Consider the following 22790-nt stretch of genomic DNA (forward strand, 5'->3'; position numbering starts at 1 on the left):
TTTCCTCTACCGTTTTTTATTGTCTTAAAGGGTCCTCAATGACCACACAGGTGTTCTCAATTCTGCCTGATTAGCTCTCAATCAATCACAGTTTGTACTCGTTCACAGTCCTGAGGAAAAAGGTCTAATCAGTCAAATTGTGTGAGAACACCTGTTAGTCACAGGTATGTAGTGCCTCTTTTATTATAACAGTACATTACTTCATATTGTTTTTAGCTGAATGTATTTTTTTTTGTACTTCACCAGAATTTCCATAACCTCACAGTCATTTACTCCCTCACTGCATGGCTTCGGTAAGCTTAGATACTGCAGAACAAAAGCAGTCGGGATAAAATACCGAAATGAAAAATACTGGGTCAGATGGGACAGTAAAGCAGTTAGTTGGCGAGACTTTACTTCACGTTTTTCTTGGTAAACATCAGCAGAAACCCGCTGTAGTCACAGCTGCACATGCATACATAGAAGTGCCGAATGAAGGGAAAATTATGGTTTTGACTTTTATCTTTTTTTTTTTTTGTTTTCGGATAGATAAAAACATTCTGATGACTTCTTCCGTTAAAATGAACAGTAAAATGGATGGGAAAAAAAACACATCCAGATAATCCCAACACGCATCCATACAGTGTACCCTAACTTATCACAATAAAAAGGTAACCTAATATAAATCTTGAGGTATGGCCTACTCAACTCGTCTTTGATTCTGATGAACTTGTGCAATAGGAGACAAAACCATTCGTCGTTAATTCACTAACCTATACCGCTGACTGAAATTAAACCGAACTGTCGTCATTGGCTCTCGGTGTATGGTCATCTTCAGCATTAACCCAGTTCTCTGGCCTGTAATGCTGGCATCTGAGGTAAAAGGGCTGAGGCAGCATGCCAGCTTAACACACTAACAATGAGGCATCAGTGTCATTTATTTTCTCCAACGTGGAGTTTCTTGACAGGACAAGTCTTTTTCTCCTGCTCAGTCTCAGTCATTCTTGTGTCATTCTGTCCGTTTGTCCGAGCAGTCTGTCTCTTGCGGTTTCCACAATATGGGAAAGTTTCTCTCTCATCACGAACTCTACTGCCTGGATTATTCTTGACCTTTTATTTTTTTATTATTATTTTTTTTTAAATTGTTCATTGGCCTGAGCAGCATTTCATCTCCGTCCTCCTTGTAGCTCTTGGGACGTGTTTCACTGGGCCTGCTTCAGGTTCAGGATCCAGTAACCGGGGGGTGTTCAGTTGAAACCTAGACCTGTGCCCTTGGGTCTCTGTGTGGCCCGGATGGGCTCGGTGATGCCCCTTCCATCTGGACCCAGGCCCATCCCCGGGCTCCAGCCCATGCTCTGCAACATGCGGCTTCCCATGTTTGAGTCAGGGATGGGAGGCGCACTCTCCCCGACCACTCCTGGAAGAGAGGTCACAGGTTAGGAGAGAAGACTTTGACAGCTTGTGTGTAAGAATTTAGGGGAAAATAAACCAACAACAACAAAATCCCAACAACTAAGTACTACAATAAATCACATTATATAGTTAATGGTTTGTTTTCAGACAGAAAGTGAACACCTCATCACTGAAATAAATAATCACAATTACCAACACTGCTACAAATGTGGCTCATTAGTTCAATGACAAATTAGTAGCAGCTGTCAGCTATAAAGGAAATGTGAAAAGCAGCACTTTGATGCAAGTTTTGAATTAGCGGAGTCTCTGAGAGGCTATAACTGCAGGTGCATCAATCAACCTGAGACTTAATAAATATGTCACATCACAAAAAATAACACCAATTATGCAAATCAGACACAAGCTCTAGTTGAATCTAAAAGCAGGAACATAAAAAATATACGGCAGACAACCTAATAACACCGCCTTTCTTAGCAGTTATTGCTTAAACAATTCGTTCGATTATTCGATTAGTTAATCAAAAGAAAATGAATCGTCAACAATTTTGATACAATCATTTATTGTTTAAGTAAATCATCAGGCAGAAATGCATCAAGCTGCTCAAATGGGAGTGTTTTACATGACTGTAAATTGGATATCTTTGGGTTTAGGGCAGATCATTGCACAAAACAAGACATCATCTTGGTCTCTGGGAACTTGCAATAAGCATTTTTATTTATTTATTTTTTAAACACCAAATTATTGACTGAATAATTTAAAAATGTCGGTAGATCAATACATAATGGAAGCAACAAATGACTTGCAGTTCTAATAGCAGTGTTTTGGTGCTTTTCCTTCATTCACATAGGCTATTTGTTTTTCTGCTTCAATATATGACTCTATAAAACCTGTTGCACTTAAAGGCCCTTTCACACATGCAGTGTATCCCTGAAATGTTCAGGAACATTTCCTGCATGGGGTGATGTGTGAACGGGAGCAGGGATCCATATTCAGGGAAATCTGTACCGCCAATTTCCCACCTGAAAACCTAGTAACATTTCAGGGAAAATGTCGATATGGTTGTGTTGTGAATGAAAGCTGTAACATTACAGGGAGAGGGGTTACGTCTGTCTGATGAAAGACGCTTTCACTAGGAGCGAGTGAACCAATCACAAGACTCCACTGATGATGTATTTGAATGTACGACTTGTCTACGGTTGCCAATGCTTTCGCGGGTGTCTTACAAACTGCTCCTCGCCTGCCATGTTCCTGAAAACAATAAAAGACACATTCCGCTGTGTACACATACATCCGGCCTTGCCCCATCTTCTTCTTCTGTTGAGTTTAATGGCGGCATCCGTAAGTGTTGCATTACTGCCATCTACTGGACTGTCCCTTGCCCATCTATTCCAGCATTGCCATGGCCTGTGTGAAAAGGTGCAAGCTGGAAATGTTCCTGAATGTAGCTGCGTGTGTGAGTAGTGAAAATCACCAGTTGTACCTGAAAGGTTATTCCAGTAATTTACCAGGAACTATGTGAGAGAGAGGCTTAAGTCTCTCTTCCAGTGACCTCATCAATCTATTCAAAATGTGAACCTCCTCTGAGTCTCAGGATGACACATCTAAGTAATGCAATAATGTAATTGACTTTGCCACATTTACAGTGTAGTTTCCACAGCATCCAGTGAGGGCAAGTGTACCCACGTCTGTCTCAGACAGATAGTGCTCATTTTGTCCTCGCTCTTCCTGGAAGTAACCAGTCCAGTCACAGAGGCCAACCCTTTTAATCCACGCTTTATTTGTATGCAGCATGGGGTTAAGCTGCCCGCTCATTTACAGTCATGATTGTTGAGTTCCAGGTGGGTTCCAGCCAAACTGTCAGAAAACACATTTGGCCGGTCCCCGCCGCTGCCGTCACCTGCTGTTCCTCAACACGCCAACTGCGTCTGGAGTACACGCTTGAGTTGTGCATTACATCACTGACTGTGTCACTTCGTGCAGTGAAATTTCAGCAGTCTGGAGTACATAACCTTTGCATGTGCCCGCTAACTGAGTTTTAAATTATTTTTTTTATGAGTAATCTCAATGAAAAAAGGACCATATGAATGATTTTTTTGTTTGTTTTTTTCCCATTTAGTTGTGTTTTTGTGCCTTCACTGTTGTGTGCTCTCTCTAGCTCTGTTTGTCATATTGTCAACTAGAACTACTTTTTTGTGTTATGGGTCAGGAAATAAATAGAGAGAGGGAACTGCGTCCTGTACTGTTCTTATTTGGCCCTCTATTGTGCATAAACAATCATCAAAATATTGGACATGGCTTCAGACTAAATATCTTACAATGGGAGTTTAGCTTAACAGCATTAGGTTTTGCTACCTTGCCTTTCCTGCAAAAGCAGCAACTGGCCCAGGAGCAAGGAAAGTGGTTTGGGGAAGGGGGGGTTGATAAACAAGAGTAACTGGCTGAGAGTTAATCCAGTATCTGACGGCACGACTAGCCGCTGACTCTTGTCCAACAAAGCTTAGGAGGAAAGGGGGTTAAGAGCTAAAGCAGGGTTTAATAATGGGAGCGGAGGGGTATGAAGGATGAGCAACATGCTTCTCTCAATCGACCCTTTTTTAAAAAATGTGGAGTGAAACCCTCACTTCTCATCCCCGGCCTCTTGTGTTCGGATCAGTGCGTGTGCGAGGCGGAAGGCGAGGAGGAAAGGAGGATGACGAACATACTGAGCTCAACCCGAGAGGGGGGACGAAAACAAGTAAGAAAATTAGAGCCAAAAATACATAAATAGAAGGGGGCTGGTTGGTAGTAAGTGCCAGATGGTGTGTTAGGTGTAGCTAGGTGTGCATCCGATACCTGAGGGTGCGGTGGAACCGAGGGGGGCTGCTTTTCGCCTCCGCTTGACATCGCCCGTACACAGAGAGCCAAGGTGCCCGCTGGTCTGTCTGCAAATGGAGCCAAGTGACATAAAAATATGGCAGCATTAGGTTGTTTTTTTTTTTCCATCTCAAATAACACTACTCAAAGTATTTGTTTACATACAGTATTACTCTTTTGAAATATACCATTAAACACTGCGGGCACGAAGGGAAGTTATGTCGATGGGATTGCAGCGGTGATGAAGAAGACTAAATAAAGGAAATGAAATTGGAAAGGATGCAAACAGGTAAGGGGTAAGAAAGGTGAGAACACTGCATGGACCGACAAAACCTGCCACGACTAAGGGGGTCCGGAGGCATGCTCGCCCGGGAGAATTTTTCGTTTTTAAAGAAATTCACTTTACATGCCTGTTTCTAGTTATTTTTAAGTATATTTGCATCTGTCTGAAAACGAATTCTAACAGCCATTATGGGGTAAAACTATCCTGCTCTACATCTGCATTTAAACTGTAAGAACACAAAAATGCAAATGTGTTTTGGTAGATGTAGATGGAAAATATCAGCTTCAAATGGCCACTCATCCACCTATTCATCCATCTATCTGTCTCTCTAACAGACATAAAGGGCTAAAGAAGAATATTGAATGCATCTAATCTAAAAGATCATTACCATTATTTCACCAGATACAGTAAATGCATCTGCAACTTCTATAGCTCCTAATGGAAAGGAGGAGCTGTTTTTGCATAACATTATGTGTTTTAGAAAACAGCAAATGTAGCTTTTTTTCCTCCAGAAATTCTTCTTTTTGATGCTTTCTTTCATCTTCTATAAAATGTCAGTAAATAGTTGAAAAATGCCTGTTATCATTTCTTACAGTCAAAGATGGTATCTTCAAATGTCTTTGTCCCCAAAATATTCAGTTTGCTACAATGTATGTCAAAGAAAATCATCTAATTTTCATATTTGAGAAGCAGAAGCCAGCAAATTTCTGCAAAACTGCAAATTTCGCCAAAAAAAAGGTGATGAGTCTGCATCTCTGAATTGAGGTTATAAATCAGCCGTGTTTAACTCTTGTTCTCACCTGCTGGCTGTTTTTACTGAACAGCTTCTCCGATGGCCTCTGTCCGTCCGCGAGTCCCAGTGCAACTACAGAGACGAGACGAGAAACAAAAAGTTCAGAGTCAAACAGTCAGTAAGTTATCCTTCAAACACCAAACCAGTAATGCATTCAACACCAACTAAACTCTGTCCTTCAAAAGAGATTAATTAAACTTTGCATTTCTGCACGCTTTGTTGCATTTCATTGCATTTGAATGGGAATAAAAATGAAGCAAAGAAAATGTGACTCACCTGTCCGTGTTCCCTCCTTGAGCCTGAGCTGAACCACGGCCTGTTGAAAACAAAATTGTGGTATTGAGGTCGTACATTCATGACGATGCAGAAAACAAACTGCTATAGCTCATTATTTCTTGCTTGTAAGTAAAACTGTTGGCCCTTTTTCAGGAACATTTTACTCAGAGAACTCAGAAACCTGACCTGCATTTAATCTGTAGGAACATACAGTCGTTAGTTTCGGTTCTTGCAAAAACAGTGATGGACCTGAAATGTGTGTGAGTATAGTGAATCCTGTGACTTTGCTTTGAAACTGTATTAATGCATATTTTACATAATTTCATTGTGTCTTTCCCTTTATCCAACCCTCACGCCTGCAAACCAAAATTGTGTTACAAAGCAATTAAAACTGAACTGATTTCAAATTCAAATTGTGGCTTGCAGGTGGACGGGTTTCTTAATCACACTTCTTGTATTGCTCCTTTAAGAAAATAGGTTCCACAAGATATAATATGAACATAGGAATAAGACAATAAATGGAATAGTTAATAAAAACAGTCAAATTGCTGGAATTTTATTCACATTTTAAAAAAGCAAAAGAACTCACTCGTGGGAGTCTTGGGTTTGTCTGCCCAGTCTGTCGTTGAAGCCCTGACTGGTGCTGCCCTGCAGCCCTGCCTCAGATGCCTGCTGGTTTCCATGGAGACGACTCAGCCTGGCCTGGAACCCTGACAGACGCAGCACGGGTTTGTCATTAATTAAACAGGATTATTGAAATTACTACATAGTTTGATAATTTTCCCATTTAGGCGCAGCAGACGGTTCATGTTGGATGAGAGGGAACTGAGCTCAGCTATGTCCCATAATACTGGGAGGGAGGGGTCATTCAAAAACAGCAGTTCAATGAGAAATTAGTAAGGGAGAGAAAGGCAGCTTTGTTTAATGAAAGATACAGGAATGCTATTATTATTTATTTACTTTTATCATGCCTGCTGGACCACAATAAGGTGACAATGTAATGTTTTCCATGAAGTACTGGGAAATGAAGAGGAAAATGTATTGTTCTGGCATTTAGCCTCAAACTCGTGCCCAATATGTCATGAATAATTAGGTAATTAAATGGTCATGGCCACTATCTAATCATGTGAGAAATGTCTGCCAAAGGAATGTTTTTTTTCTATTTAATACAGCATGCTACAACCAAAGCCATAGGCAGGAAATATTACTCCCTGAATTTACTATACATCAATATTTTATAGCCTTACTGCTGAACATTGCCTTGACCTGTCTGTGGGGTGTGTTTGCCTCCTACTGGTCATGAGTGAGACTGCAACAACACTGTAAAAATTTAGGTGACTGTACATTTTCACTGGTCTCCAAACTCTCATGATTACAATAAACACCCTTACTAAATTATGTAGTACATTTTATGTCAAAATGTGTTAAAAGCTGCCTTGAAAAGACATTTAAAAGTTGCAGTTTTAAAGCTAAGCTCTCAGGTGTGATGGAAGTCTACCTCTCTGTGCTCCAGGGCTCATGAGGGGGAAGGATCCAGTGAGGATGCTGTTGAAGACAGGGTCAACTAGGTCCAGCTCCTCAGACCCCGTCTCTCTCTCCCACCAGGGGACCACGCCTGCCACCCCACATGCACCCCCGGGTCCTGAACCGGAGCCTGGATCACCCTCATAGAACCAGTCGCTCTGCTCGTCGTCACCTGGAGGTAAGAGGACAGAAAATGTGACCTCGTGGTCACCACTGATACAGATGTAGTACATGTGTAATTCCAACTCTTTCTACACTTGTTACCTCCCTGTTAGAACAACATTTATCCACTTTAAAGGAGTTGTTTGAAAAATAGTGGTGTTCATGACAGATAAGAGAAGTTCTACTATGGCTGCAACTATATAGGAACAAGGTAGGAAAATATTGGCCAGTGTCAACTAGAAGCACGTCATCTGCAGTGAACATACAGGTAATTAAAACATGCAGACAGAACAAAACACTATTGTACACACAGATTTAAAATGGAAACACAGCCCCGAAACTAAGCATAACGTTCACAATCAGGACAAACACAGAGGCACAAAAAATGAGACCCCATCATCACTTTTTTAGAATTACATGTCAATGACAGCAGCTATTGTTCCAGTAGCATATGTTCCACCGTGTGTGGAAATAACAGGTGTTACTCACATATACCAACATACTGTATACTTACTGTGTACACTTATGACCAATACTTTTTTTTTTTTTTTTTACACATATCTAAGTACGTACCTTGCCTCCCCTCATCATTGGTGTAGAGGCCTCCGTCGCTGCTGTTACTGACACTGCTGGTTTCACTAAAAACAAAAGAAAAGGAAAAGAAATAAAAAGATTAAAGACATTTCATGCAAAAAAAATGGTAAAGAAGAAGCCAATAATTGAGATCGCACACATGTTCTGGACGTTGTTCAATGCCAATAGTGTTTCTGTAACAACACCAAAATTATACTTTTTCATAAAACCAACATGTTTTGCCACAAACTCTTTTGCTTAATTTAATTTAAATTTAATTTAAAAGTTAAATTCTGCCTAAACACAGGCAGCTGTACAAAAACTTTGTCAAAATAAGCTTGTCTAAAATTGGAAAAAAATGTTATTAAATCAAGAACTTTCTGATTAAAGAATAAGTAAACAAGGTTATGATTTGACAACATATTTTTAGCCAGCTTTTGGTACTTGACTGCTTTTAATACTCAGGAATACAGAAACATTCTGGTCAGCAGTATTGAGATTCACGCAACAGATCTTCCTCACCTGTTGGCCTCAAGCCTCACACACAAACAGTCACATTTACAGAAACAGAGACAGAAGAGTTGCAACTTCTGGTCAGGACATGAAAAAAACAAACAAAAAGGTCAAAACACTAACCACCTGTCACTCATGTCTTCATCCGAACCCTTCTGCTCCTCCAGCTCCATCTTGTCTTTGGACCCTTCTGTTGGAGATGAGATGGGGTCTTCACTCTCCACCACCACCCCTTCATCCGTAGCCTCTAGTCCCAGCCTGTGTGTGGCCAGTTTCCTCTTCTTTACCCTGCTCTTCCCTCCCCCTGGCCCTACCAGGCCACCTCCACAAAGCTCCATGCCAACCCTTCCCTCCTGCCCTGCACCCAGTCTAGGGGGCCTGCCGCCAACACGGGCTTTGGGAACAGGTGGGGGCCCTAGCATGGTGGAGGAGGGGGGTTCTGACTCCACGGGAGGGTCTACAGCCATACGTTTGACCTTACGTCGTCGCCTAAGACTGCGAGTTCCCTCTGCAGACCCCAGTACACCCAGGTCATCCGGCCAAAGTGGCCTCTTGCTTCGTCCCATGTCAGCTGTGAGGGGGGTGCGGCGTTTGGGGCCAAGTTGTTCATCCGAGTCGCTGTTGTCGCGGGCATGGCTGTTGGCAGCAGAGACACCTCCTGTGCTGTTGCGGTAGTCCTGCAACCAATGTCAATGTGGTAAATACCAGGCTGTGATGCTAATGCTAAATTAAGAAACTTAAAAAAGCCTTGAGAATGTTTTGGCCAAAGTGATGGCAGTGCTGTTTATGCAACACTGACAAATGTTTTACATATGTGCATCCCAACTGGTTTGGAAGCCAAGACCTCTAAATCCCTGCCCACATCTGATATTATCTGTGATTTAAACTCAAATATTTCAAATAATAAAAGAAAAAAATGACAGGACAATTCAGTCAGATTATCAAGTTAGCACAGGAATGGAATGAAAAACAATCTGATTATTTACCAGCTGACTGGTGAAAGTAAAACAGGTAAAAGATTATTGCTGTGAAACATTCACTGAGTCAGGTTACATCAAAAGCACTAGAGATGATGACTTGTCTAATAATTTCCCTTTTTTCAAAGTCTTCCCTTTTCTTGCCCTCTTCAGAACAGGGTGAGCTACTCAACAACATCTCTGAATGTCAGACAGTCTGAAGAGTTTCACTCAAGGACCCTCTTGTTGGCTTGTATACACAGTGTTTCAAACTGGCAGGTCCTGGATGAAGAACGGTCTTTATAACCATCTGAAGAAAATGTCTCACCTTGTGTTCTTCCACACTGGACTCTGAACCCTCACTGAGGTGGCCTGTCTCCCAGGGTGGGTGCGGGTTGTCCGAGCGTCGTTTTCTGCCCCTCCGCTTCCGAGCCTGTCTTTTCAGCAGACAGCCCACTGCCAGTGCATGGTCTCCTCCATCACCAAAACCACCACGAGCAGCTTGCTCCGAGCTCTCCTCCAGCGCTGACACCAGGTCATGGACCAGCTCGTCCATCGTCCGGCGAAAGTGCCTGAGGTAGAGTGAAAAAGGGAGAGGGAGAGTATTATTACACGTTTATAATTAACATGGCTGGGGGGGAATGCAACTTGTGTTTTATTGAGCGACAAGTAATGTGTGCAGGACAGCTATGATGCAATTGGGAAACTTAAACGAATTTGTGTCTGCGTTTGGGGATAACTAGTGAATTTCAATTGGTAGAAAGAACAACAGGGAAAAATTAAGATTTCTAATTGTTTAAAAAGACCTAAGTTAAAGCCAACGTCGTGCGTTAACAACACTTTCTCATGGCGAAATGATTTTATAAGGTTACATATAACGTTATGTAGCTATTAAACTAAAATTAGCTTAAACAGATCATTATTCACATATCGCAGACATCTCTCTTCGTCTAGCAAAGTTAAAGATAACATCCAATGAGTTCCCTGGTTATTACTTACGACAATAAATCTTCCAAATGTGTAACTTAAGAGCCTACAGTGTCATTTGCAAACACACTTAAAATTAGCTTAAACACTGCACTGAGTTAGCGTTAATTACCGCTGAGTTAAGCTGTATTTTTCGGTTGTTATTAGCTTTATAAGCTAACGGTTTCTTGCTAGCTATAAGCTAGCTGAGTCCACTTAAACAAACGTCCAACTATTGTAGCGTTAGCTTTCAAGCTATTTAACTGTCGTTAAGTACGAGCGTCCGCATCGTTCAAACTTGTTCGTCATAATAGCTGTCGCCGGAAAATAAACAACAAAGAGATGCTTAGATATCCTGATTAGCTTTGCTGCTAGCCAGTTAGCATCGCTAGCTTTAGCTCTAGCCGGCTGATTCACGGACGTGAACAATATGTTACGTCTCGGTGATTTGATTTCAAAGACCACCTACCAGCCGGTTCCCGCTTTGCCGATGGTTTTTAGATTAGCTGCACGGAACATTAAAGCCGCCAAATGCCAGATACCTTTAGCCAGAAACAACGGACAAACACTGACACACCACTGACACCATCCTGACACAAAAGCTACCGATCAGCTAGCTGGATAAATATGCGACAAGAGGAGGAGGACACGGTGAAAGCAGCAAGAGGTATGCTACCTTCAGGTACTGGAGGAAATATTGGTATTCTAAATGCACGGCAGATTTTTTAAAAAAAATTTTTGTTGTTGTTGCTATTTTGCAATGTTGATTATTACTTATTTGCTTAATGTTATTGTTGTCACTATTGAGACATCAGTTAAGTGCATGTTGTACATAACATATCCCTCTCCTCTAAATCTATGTGCCTAGCTGTTTATTCAAAATGATTTCATTTTTTTCATGACTATAAACAGTTTTGCAGCATGAGGAGTAAATGTACAGTTAATGAAACCCTGACGAAAAAAACTAACCCAAACCCAACTTAACCCACTACAGTTTAACCTTTAAAAAATTGAGCCAAAAAGCAGCAAAGTAAGTGTGGAAGCAATCTGTTGTTGTTTATGAAAATAGACCGTTGTTTTACATAGGAGCTGTGACAAAGGATTTCAAAAAATGCATCTCAAATACTTTTCTTTGTAGACAGATTTTGTTATAATTTCCGTCCAATGATAAATTCATCTGTAGGCTAATAATTCCATTGTATACAACTACATTTGTAAGTCAGAGTTTAAACACAGGACTTGAAAGCAACTTGGTCCTTAATCTTAAATCCGCATGCATTTACCTTTTTTGAACACTGGATGGCAATGTAGGCCACAGCTGAGTAAGTTTCACATTAGAGGTGGATTGCACTGTTGCAGACAGTCAGCTGGCATATCAAATATATACCAAAGGTCACCAATACAAACACATCAGTGACCACAGTGTCATATTAATTACAGTGGTCACTGGAAGAGTAAACGGGTACCGGGGAGACTTGGACTTCACCCAATGTGACAGGTGCTCTGATCTTGTCTGAATGTCAGTGACGCCACCAGCATGGTCAACACAGGGTCAACAGCAACAACAGGTGCCACACACTCTCTGTGTTAACTAATGAGAAATTTACACATTGAAAAAACTGTCAGGCATGCATTGGTAGGGGGAGCTCCATGCCAAAGTAATTTGTTGTCTGACTGGTGTATGAGGAAGTCCACTTACACTAACATTCTGACAAACAATCCTAACAGGTGCTCCTCACAACATGCCTAAGAAGTCAGAGGGTCTGGTGGATGATGGCCACTCAAGGACCGTCTCAGGTTTCTGACAAGGGGGCCCAGGTAAATTTAGTAAGACGCTGTCCGCTTGAACACGGCAGTCAGACCCTTGACACACTCGCAGAGTGAAGACACAAGTTCTAGACTCTAGGCTCATGGAGATCTCACACATACACATGCGTTGAGAGGTAGCAAATCAGAGATCTGCAGCTGGGATCGAACACATTATGGAATCATGATACCAGTAGAGGATGATGAAGAGTTATATGAGACTGTTGAACACGATGTCAGTGACACCACCTGGAGCTGGGTAAAGTAATTTGTAAATCTGCATGTTGTTAGAGGAACCCATAATTAGCATGAATTATGAAAATATAAATTGAGGAACTTCATGACCACATTGCATGTGAAGGTGACATGCATCTAGTTACAACGTGAGTAAAATGTCAACTGAGAGTGTGTGGATATATGCATGCACGCTTACAGATTTATGTGTGTTCTGTACCATGACAGAGCAAGGCTCCAGACAGATGTTTGTTTTATTTAAGTGCGGAACAGACAAAGACACAGTATACACAATAAAAATAAGATACTGAACATAAATAAAATATTATATAGTGTGTTTAAAAGTAACTAGCTCTGTAAGTGGGTTTTAGAGGAGCAGAGGCAGTGAGACCAGGGGTGTGTGTGTCAGTATTCCCCCCCTGTAAGGCGATCTGGTCTGACCTAAACTTGTGAAGAAGGAGGGAAAAAAGTGTGAAGGGGGGATGAGAGGTGACTGGGGAAAGCTGGGTGAAGAGATAGGTGATACAGTAAAAGTTATAAGATAACTAATTGCAATTGAAGTGCAGTGTTCAAACACATATATATTTGTATGTGTATAATGTACATTTTCATATATTGATTAATAAATATGCATAGAAACACAGAAATATAGCGTTCAAAGTGCTTCCTCGTGGTTTCTTGTAAACATGAGAACACGCTCAAAGATATTTGTGGATGTTTCTATTCCATTTCAAAATATGTTTTCCCATTTTCTATCTTGAGTTAATAAAAACATTCTTCTCATTTTCTCCTTTTTTTAAAGTCTACAGCCATAAGTCAACAATCTTTTGCCCAAGAGGGGGTTTAAACTCTTCTCTTATTCTCGTAATCTCCCTAATTAAGGACAAAGAGTTTTTTCCTTTTAATCTCTGTGTAAAATTGTGGCAGTTCCAGTTAATTTTTCCGTCATGTCTTATGACTCTCAGGCCAGAATAGCCTGAGCCAATCAGAGGCCTTGATATCAACAGATTGTGCAAAAGGGATGATGCAATGCATTTGTTGAAACAATATGCTATTGCTGAGTCAAGTGAAATATGTTGTTTTTGATGGTTTGAGGCAAACCGAGTTGAGTTTGTGGTGGTGTCACTCCTTTAAAATGATTGTTAGTGTGTATATATATGTATAAAAAGTTTGGAGTGTAAACATTGACAATGAATAAAAATCCCTGGTTATGGAAAAAAAAATGGGAAGTGTAACTTAGCAAATTGTTGACTGGTTGGACAGTGTATTTGAGCACAGAAGCTGATGTTTCCTCTCCAACAGGCTTAAAATGTCATGTTTAGAAATTACTTTACTATATTTGGGAGATATGAATGTTAAGCAAACAAATGGTGGCCCCACTACAACCTGATTGGTGCTTAGAGAGCAGTCACCTCTTGCTACCAACCTGTATTATCCAAAGTTGCGATTGGCTGAGCTGAGTGTGAGGCCACAGCAGCCAAGACACACCTCCAAGTAAAGACGGGAATTTTTGGCGCAAAGCTAAGTAAGGTCAACCTAGAGGTGCCCAAGTGGGTCTGACCTAATTCTAACTTTATGTGTCAACATATTAAATAAGTAAAATGTAAGATATTTGAGGGCTTTCGATATTTTAAGCAAATACAAATGTTTCTTTCTTTGCTGATGCATCTTACTGAGCTGTTTATTGACACTTATCATATGTCAACGTGGTTCTTGTAGCCTGATACTAGTTGTGCCACTGACCATACATGTTAAATATGAAATTGCTATCATGTGCTGTTTTGTGTGGACTGAGTTCAGCTCTTCCTGGCAAAGAATCTTGTTCTTCAAAACATGTATGAGGGCAGCTGTGTGGCTCATATGTCCTCAGAGAATCCAGTGACACTGACATAAAGACTGATATGAGGACAGCCTGTATAAGTAGTAGCGCCAGTAGGGGATGACCACTGTTAATATATGATGGTATGTGTTACCCACAGTCATTAAAGGGCTATAACTGTATTTATTTTGCGATCAGGGTGGAGACTTTTAATATCACATATGTAAGAAGATCTAAAAGAAACTAAGGCTTCTGGCATGCAGATAGTTTAAGGTCTTATTATGTTGTTATGTCAGTGTAACTTACAGGATTATGACATAATTCACATTTGTGAACTGATGAAACAAATGTGATTAAAAAAAGAAGATGTAGCAGATTGTACCATGATGAATGAAACTGAACCTTAGCTGCACAGCTTCCTTATAAATATCTTTTCTTCTGCTTGTAGCTTAAATTTAAAAGGGAAAAATGCTCAGTATGACAGCGAACACCTCATATGTCTCACAGCAAGGGCCTCAAGTTAATAAAAACAAAAAGGAACGACAGACATGGAAACCATATGTGAGTACATTTTACTTTCAGGTAATAAAAGGAATAACTATTCCACCAATCTGCCTATTCATAAAACTGCTTAAAGTCAGCTGAGGTTAGACTAGTGCAAGTTGCTGCTGGGTCAGTCGTTTAAAGAGACAAAGTTCTCAGGAAACAAACCGGTACTGAAACTATACATACTAAACCTGCAAGGTTGTAAACCGCAGAGACAGCAGCTGTGGCATTGTACAACCTGACATAATGACATGCACTGCTTGTTCCTCTTTTATCAACCTGCAGACTAGTTCAAACACGTGTTTGTAGTTATACAGTTTGCAGTTTCCTTCATTTTAATCACTTGAATCACATTAGTGTTAGAAATAATCATGTGGAATAACAGTGTGAATATTTCAAGTGTACACAAGTGCCCCACATCAAATGCATTGGTAGACTGTGATGGAAAAACCCTAACAAAGACACACATTCTTCCCTTTCTGGTTTAGCCCAGAAAGACTGCTTCACAGTCTGGAAAAACAATTAGTGTGCGTGCGCGCACACACACACACACACACACACACTCCCACACACCCACACACACACACACACACACACACACACACACACACACACACACATATGGCTGAACTGGCTCATGTTGTAGAAGAGCTGCACGTGAGTCTGTTGTAGCGTGTAGCCTATCAAATATTTGGGCTGCTGCTTGGAGGTCTTCCATGGAGAGATATTTTGTTGTCAAGATTTTGGCTGTGTGCCCACTTCATACATACATACACACACACAGCATCATATTTCCATCATAGAGGACATTACATTGACTTATATTCTCTTCTTGGAGACTTACCCTAACACTAACCGCTACTTGCTTAACCCCGACCTTATCTTAACTTTAAACCAAATCCTCACCTAAAATGAATGATTCATGGAGACTTGCTTTTTGTCCCCAAAAGGGGGGCGAGTCCCCAGACTTATGTCCCCACAACATTAGGAATACCTGTACACACACACATACACACCAACAGAAAGAGGAAAACAAAGTAAAAGATTGGATAACTAGGTCAACATTACTGTCTTTATATTACAAAAGTGTGTGTGTGTGTGTGTGTGTGTGTGTGTGTGTGTTTGTGTGTGTGTGTGTGTAATTATGCAAGAATATTATTACACAGACATTAATGATCAGGTTCTTCTGGTGTTGAGAGTGCCATTAGCAGTCAACCACTTCCTCCTGACACACAGTCTCAGTAGAGTAGAGGGTCTCAGGCTACAACTGCAAACATCGCATGTGCCAGCAGGCAGGGCTGTGATTGGTCGGCAAGATCACCTCACTGCATCACACTGACTCTGTGACTTCAAACGCTGACGTTGACTCACCATTTCCCGCCGCCAAAGCATAGCTGCTGTATACATTTCTCCTCACCCAGTGCTCTTTAAAGTTCAACACTGTAGCGTGAGCTGGATATGTTTGTGCAAAAATGTATCATTCAACTCATATGTCGTACCGCATTTGTGTCTTGTATTTGGTAGTTTTTAGGGTATTAATCACCCCATTTGATTAACTTTAAGGTACCAGCGGCAAGTTTAATGTAACCTAATAAAAACGATACAAAATTTGTGGTATTTATTGGCTCTTTCCACTAAATATACTAATGAATACGAGCAATAATTATGCCGATATTTGAGAATACCACCATCAGCTTGACGCAACCAGTCGACAGTCTGCGACAATGTATGAAAGTGGCTGCGAAAAAAACAATTTTGTTGCCACAGTGGCAGCTGAGACGATGCGTTTGGCAACTCAACAGCTCGACGCTGATTGGTCACCAGGCGGCTTTTCGCTGCAGATGATGTCATATACTGACAAGGCACCCTGAGCTAGAGGGAGAGAGAGGAGAGAGAGACAGAGTCAGCGATAAACAGAGAGAGGGAGAGAGGGGGGAATGAGTATCGCTTTTTTAAATGGTCCTGTTTAGCTGCTTCTAGTAGATGACAGCAGGTCAGGGCTTTAGCACAGACTCAGACATACTCTCCATCGGGAAATGTGTCTTCTATAATGCCCTGCTGTGTTGTCTTTCACCGCTGAGGAAACGCCAGTCTCCCGTTTGTTGCTGTCAACGTATTCAGCCTTAAGAGGTAGGAGCCTATATTTATACTGCGTTTGACTGCATCTGCCCGTTTGCTGACACAGATGATGAATGGGCTCCTTTTTTTCTCACAACTCATCAATATATTCGTCAGCTATATGATAAATACTGTGTGCTTTAATCGTTTATCATTCAGTCCTTGCGCTGTCAGGATGTTTTGAGCCAGCTATTCACTTACATGTGCTGGATTTAAAATGCCTTTCCCTTTGAACATGTGGTTGGGGAAACGAATGATTTGTTGCTAGTAATTAAACATAATTAATCACCTAAATTTTGGCTGGGGTTTTTGATTTTCTTAGAGTGATCAGGATGTAGTGAAGCTTATGGGTTTGAATGTTTATGTAGTAGGAGAATTAATATGTTACTATGATTCTAATGAGAATGAAAGCAAAACAGTCTCTGTCTATACCTGCAACATATTATCCACTGAGTGGCCCAGCCAGATTCCAGCCTGCGAGGAAACCCTCATAACTGCAGCCTTTGAATCCATTAAACTAATGAGCATACCACAGTTAAACACAAGTCAGGGGCTTTTTAAAAAATAGGATTTCTCAAAGGCTCATTCAAGGCTGTAAATGTGGGTTGGGTATGGGTACAAGCCGTTTAGAAAGCAAGCAGGGCCAGTGATATGAGACATTGTTCCTCTTTTTGTTTCATCTGTAACACAAGAAAATCTATTTTTGGATGAAGCTGCTTTGAGAATCAGCCAGTAACTCAACGCCTCAGTGAAAAGTGAAATTAAAAATTTAAGACGGTGAAGGTCATCTATAAGAGGTATTTCGAGATCCAGACATGTCTTCTCAGATTCAGCTGCTGCTTTAAAGTTAGGGCTCATGTTCACCAGTGAGGGGCCTCTTGTTGTGGCCACATGGGCTCCATGAGAAAGGGGAAGGGAGGGGTATGTTGGCATTGTTCCAACCTTATCTTCTGGTGCTGCAATCGTTTTTTGGGGCCCACTGCCAATTGAGTCAAAGACAACCCACCCACCCCCCCCCCCCCCCTTCCATTATTAGACTAGAGCTTTGAAAGCTTTACAAATGGGATGCATCACATGCTTGCCATTGGTGTTTGCATCATAGAAACCAAAATAATCTAGTCAACATCTGGCGCCAGCAATAATAACATGAATGGATATTCTTGAGATGGTTTTATTTTAATCCCTTATCTTATTTAATGTCTGCTGATAACCCTTAGACCTAAATTTCATATGCAAAAGACATTCAAACCTTCCTCAATCCATAAGCCACTGGGAAGAGATGAAGTTGAATTGTTTAGATACCTATTAATGTGTCGTAATTGCATTCCTTTGAAGTAGTTTGTTTTAAAGCGGAGTTGTCACAATTAGCTGGACATATGTGATTAACTGAGAGAATGCAGATGGAAATAGAGACAGGTATATCAACATGGGATCAGGAGTGAAATGAAGAAGTTGGGAATTTATATTGGTCATATCAACCACAATGAGATCATTGTAGAGATGTTCCAATACCATTTTTTCCTTCCCGATACCGACTCCGACACCTGAACTTGTGTATTGGCCGATACCAAGTATTGATCTGATACCATTGCGTTAAAATAAAATTAACAGCTGTAACCCTGTATGGATGTGATATGATTGCTTTCTTTTGCGAAATGTGTTTTTAAATGCTTTATAAGATTGCTGGTGTTGAAATTGGCAAAACTAGTGCCACCCCTTGAAACTAAAGCCTTGCATGTACGTTGTTTTTTTACTGGTGGGACTTTCCAGTGTAAAATGTTGCCAAATTGCTGACATTTCTAACGGCTAACGTTACACTATTTACCAGAGATCAATTCTTCTTCGCCACTCTAAAACAGTAGCTGCACAGAGCAGTTTGCTGTGCAGGCTGCTGTTTTGGAGCAGCAGAGACAAATTGATTTCCAGGAAAAATGCTGTTTTATCTCGGTCTGAAACTTCTTTAAAGTTTATTAATAAATTACGTGGTATCAGATCAGTGCATAGACTTGCATACCCGCCAATACCCAAATCCAGCATTTTAGGCAGTATCGGGGGCATTTCCAATACTGGTATCTATATAATTGTCCAGATGTTTTGGAAAAAGCGTATAAGGTGTATTTACATAAAGAACAACAGGACTAAGTGTCACAACTAAGGGAAGTGTGTGTGACTTGATTATAAGGACAGAAACGCAAATTTGGTCACCCAACCCTTCTCTTCTGCTACTGTGTTGCTATTATCAAACCAGAAATAAATACTGTGTGAAATGTTTGAATGACGTGGACGGATTAATAGGCCTGTAGCTGGTAGAGAACAGTCAACATACTCAGACTTATGTGTTGAGCCGCTCATTGAGTTCTTGCGCAACAGTATCCTTTACCTTCAGACGACATTTGCATTGTCGGTGTTCACAGACCCTCTCACATGTATCTGAAAACATTGCCTAGGTGCTCCAGATCTCATGACACCTTTGTTTGGCTCAGCCAATAAACTCCCTGGCAGGTTATGACATCACTGTCACTACATGAGTGCCGACTGGTCTAACTTGGTTTGTCCTTTGACCTCTGGTGTCTGGAGCAGCTGAATGGAAGACAGGATAGGATTTCCAGACTTATCATGAAGGGGGGGGCACAGGGTGAGAAGGTCAAAGTGGTTCTCTGAATGTTACAGTATGCAGGTCATAGAGTGTCCTGAGAGAAATAACACATGAGCACTGAGCAGGAGCCAGTTTTTCTGTCCTCTTTCCTCACCCGTACTGGTCACAATGCAGCTGAGAAACTGACCTCAGACCAGATTATGAGAATAACTTCACCCCATTCCTCTGAAGGAGAGTCATCAGGTCATACGTCATCGGTAGCTTGATTGACAGACTGAAGAATGGCACAGCGGATGCCGGTTCATAAACACCTCCTATTTGAGGGTTGACTGAGTTTGAGACATGGTGTTGTGGAGTTTAGTGGTTACAAGTAGGTAATTTAAGAAGCGTTGCAGACCTTTTGCTGTTTATTTAGATATAGCTTTTCGTTCTAAATCATTTATTGTTTTTGTCTCTCTCATCCATCTCATTCCATTCACTGTTTCCTCCCCCAGACCCGTCAGACCATGAACTACGTGGGCCAGTTGGCAGGCCAGGTGTTTGTCCAGGTCAAAGAGTTGTACCGAGGTCTCAATCCTGCCACCCTCTCTGGCTGCATTGATGTCATCGTAGTGAGACAGCCCGATGGCTCCCTGCAATGCTCACCCTTCCACGTTCGCTTCGGCAAGATGGGGGTCCTCCGGTCCCGAGAGAAAGTGGTAAGGGTCATAAAAACCAAGCAACTGCCTTTGTACTGTAAGGAAAAACAGTTTAATTGTTCGGTTGAGGTATTCTTATTTCTCTTCTCTTCTTCAGGTGGACATGGAGATCAATGGAGAAGCAGTGGCTTTACATATGAAGCTTGGGGACAATGGAGAGGCATTCTTTGTCCAAGAAACAGAAAATGATCAGGTATAGTGAAAAGAGTTTACCATAGGTAGAGATAGCAGAAAAAACTAGCCCCCTCTATGGGTGGGGCTCAAAATGCTTTGATAGACTTATTACCAATGACAGACTGAAGTTATGTACCAAGATTTATGATGACTGGACAAATGGTTAATGAGTCATGGCCAATATTCTCTAAGCTCTGCACTTTGTGAAGATATTTTGGTTGATGGTTGCTCATTTTCAAAAGAAAAATCTAGACCGGCATGTGTGTGGTAAAGTGAAGGGTAACACAAAATGTCAGTCCGTTAAATGACACACATTGATTCAAATAAGTACCAGTTTCAAATGAAAACACATTTGAAACAATCTCCATCTCCATGATAAAAACTCAGACACACCCTTGTTTACAACCGAGAGTCATTATCCAAACTGTCTTCCCTCTTACACATAGTCCTAGTAGTCTGAACAAGGTCACGCTGTGTGCAGAGTTGGCACAGCAGCCAGGAATTTCTTCCTTTCCTTTTTTGCTGAACAGCATTCCTCTGTTCATCAGTGAGAGTACTGAAGGGAGTATTTACTAACCTGACCTATATTAAATACTGTGGACTTATGATTGAGCAGAAATCAGGACTTTCTTACTTTCTTGGAGTTTCCTGAAAAAAAATATGCTTATGGCAATTTGTGTAATTTTGTTTGCTATAAAACAAATGATTAAAGTTTGAAAATGTGAATAGTTGAAGTCAGAAATCCCCCTTAAGATGACTTCATTTAAAGTTTGTATGTTTTTGAAGCCCATGAGAACCATTCAAAACTCAGTATTGAAATTCATGGAAAACTTGAGGGAAAAAAACAGCTGTTCTCGGAAAGCTGACTTTTTCGACATCCAATGTTTTCACTTGGGTTTCCAAGTTTTTTGAGCTGCAGACTGAAAGAGCCAAGTGGTCATAGTAAAATGTCTCTACGTTATTGTATGCACACGAGGATATGTGTGTATGCCTTAAAGACATAAACAAGCGGTAAAACTACTGAAACTTGGGGCCCGACACTGACAAGGGAAGTGGGTGATTTATTTCAACCAGAGTGGTGTCAGATTCCCACGCCTGGAAGAGCAAGGGGGGGAGGAGGATTGTGTCTCTGGACGGTTTTCTTGGCACAGGGAAGAAAAAACGTGAGGCAGTATTATCAGACCACAAATCATACCTCTTTTTTTTCCTTTCTCCTCCTTCTTCTGCTTTCCATATGCCTTTCCACACATGCATTTATACTCCCCTCCACTGGAGACCCTCCTGGAAAGCCCAGATTTTTCTTAGAAGGAGGTTTTTGTAAAACTGCCTCCTTTTCACAGAACTGAGGAACAGATTCTGTTTTGGATCGGATTGCAAACTCTCTCCACAGCAGAAGGGGTTCCTGCAAACAGCTGGCAGTGATTGCACACATGTGCCTACTTGGCTCATACTAAAATTGTGCAAAAAAAAGTTTATAAAGTTATACCAAATCGCAAAGTCTAGTTGAAGCTTGCTTTTAGAAACAGGAAACTTTATAAGATAATTTGAATGCGATATTTTGTTTTTCAATGTGTAAGTTAATTGTAACATGAAAAATAATATTAATGGAGGTTGCATGGTCTGGTCATTTACTTTGAGCAGAATTTTTACATTAAGGGATGCAGATTTACTTGAAATCATTCAGTTTCTATATGTTAATAATCTGCAGCATTACACTGCATTAATTTTAAAAATTTCTTGTTTCTTGTCCAAACAGGAAGTTGTTCCCTCCTACTTGGCCACCTCTCCCATCTTGTCAGATGGAGCCATTCTGATGAGCTCCTCCCTGCTAGGGAAGAGCTCTGGGCCTCCCATACAGACCTTGGGCTCCACGGGGAGTGCCGGAGAGACCGGCGGTTTGATGATGAAGAAGAGGAGGAAGAGGAGGAGGAAGGCCCGAGCGGACAGCATGCGGAGGGAGGAGAGCGGAGACTACTCTGAGGACGAAGACATGTTCACTATAGACATCAGCTCAGATGAAGGGACGGAGATGGAAAGCAACAGGTGAGAAACAGCAGAACGAAGAGAGAGTAGAGGGGAAAAATGGGAAGAGGGAAATGGTAGAAAAGAGGAATAAAGACAGCAAAAAGGAAGAATGTATGTAAATAACAGGGAAGTAATAAAATACATGTGAGGAAAAGGGATACACGTGACAGAGTACAGGAGGGGTGAAGTGTGGACAGTGAGAAAAACAGTACAATACATCACTGAAATAAGCTTTGAGAGCAGCTGTATTGGAACTGGAGTCTGTCAGACAAGAATAAACAGACCAGCGTCTGTAGTGGAGAGGCCTCCAGCTGTGGTGTTGGCACACACACCCACACCCACTGATAAGATACTCAAGACCATATGGAAAACACTACATCCGCACCATGATTTTTTTTCCCTCACTGGATGTGAAAGAGCAAGTTTGCACATGAAAAGAGTGTGTCTGTTTTTGTGAATGAGTGCACGTACAGTATGTGTATA

General features: G+C 41.2%; 2 protein-coding genes across 8 annotated transcripts in view; one reads left to right on the forward strand and one right to left on the reverse strand.

Annotated features, from left to right (window-relative positions):
- gpatch2 (G patch domain containing 2) lies at window positions 1-10952 on the reverse strand. 3 transcript variants are annotated; one of them, XM_067573081.1, is made up of 10 exons: window positions 10761-10952; window positions 9654-9897; window positions 8496-9046; window positions 7857-7921; window positions 7096-7293; window positions 6187-6307; window positions 5598-5637; window positions 5329-5393; window positions 4225-4313; window positions 1-1396 (listed from the first exon to the last, which is right to left on the reverse strand). In XM_067573081.1, the coding sequence occupies exons 1-10, from the start codon at window positions 10808-10810 to the stop codon at window positions 1227-1229; spliced, it is 1593 nt and encodes a 530-aa protein (XP_067429182.1). In that variant the 5' UTR covers window positions 10811-10952; the 3' UTR covers window positions 1-1226. The 3 variants fall into 3 exon arrangements, with proteins under 3 accessions (XP_067429182.1, XP_067429181.1, XP_067429183.1); XM_067573080.1 differs by having other exon boundaries at window positions 8493-9046; XM_067573082.1 differs by lacking the exon at window positions 10761-10952 and adding an exon at window positions 10425-10689 and having other exon boundaries at window positions 8493-9046.
- The window catches only part of LOC137169751 (phosphatidate phosphatase LPIN1-like), a 20491-nt gene continuing 8545 nt past the window's right edge, over window positions 10845-22790 (forward strand). Inside the window, exons 1-6 of one of the 5 annotated variants that reach the window (XM_067573074.1) lie at window positions 10845-10958; window positions 11732-11859; window positions 12020-12109; window positions 19905-20108; window positions 20206-20301; window positions 22039-22325. In XM_067573074.1, coding sequence (XP_067429175.1) covers window positions 11809-11859; window positions 12020-12109; window positions 19905-20108; window positions 20206-20301; window positions 22039-22325 — 728 coding nt within the window. In that variant the 5' untranslated portion in view covers window positions 10845-10958; window positions 11732-11808. Of the gene's footprint in view, window positions 10959-11731; window positions 11860-12019; window positions 12110-12130; window positions 12357-16586; window positions 16827-19904; window positions 20109-20205; window positions 20302-22038; window positions 22326-22790 lie in introns of those variants that run through there. The other 4 variants (XM_067573077.1, XM_067573076.1, XM_067573078.1 and 1 more) reach the window with 4 other exon arrangements.

This window comes from Thunnus thynnus, chromosome 18 (assembly GCF_963924715.1).
Source record: "Thunnus thynnus chromosome 18, fThuThy2.1, whole genome shotgun sequence".
Classification (NCBI taxonomy): Eukaryota; Metazoa; Chordata; class Actinopteri; order Scombriformes; family Scombridae; genus Thunnus; species Thunnus thynnus.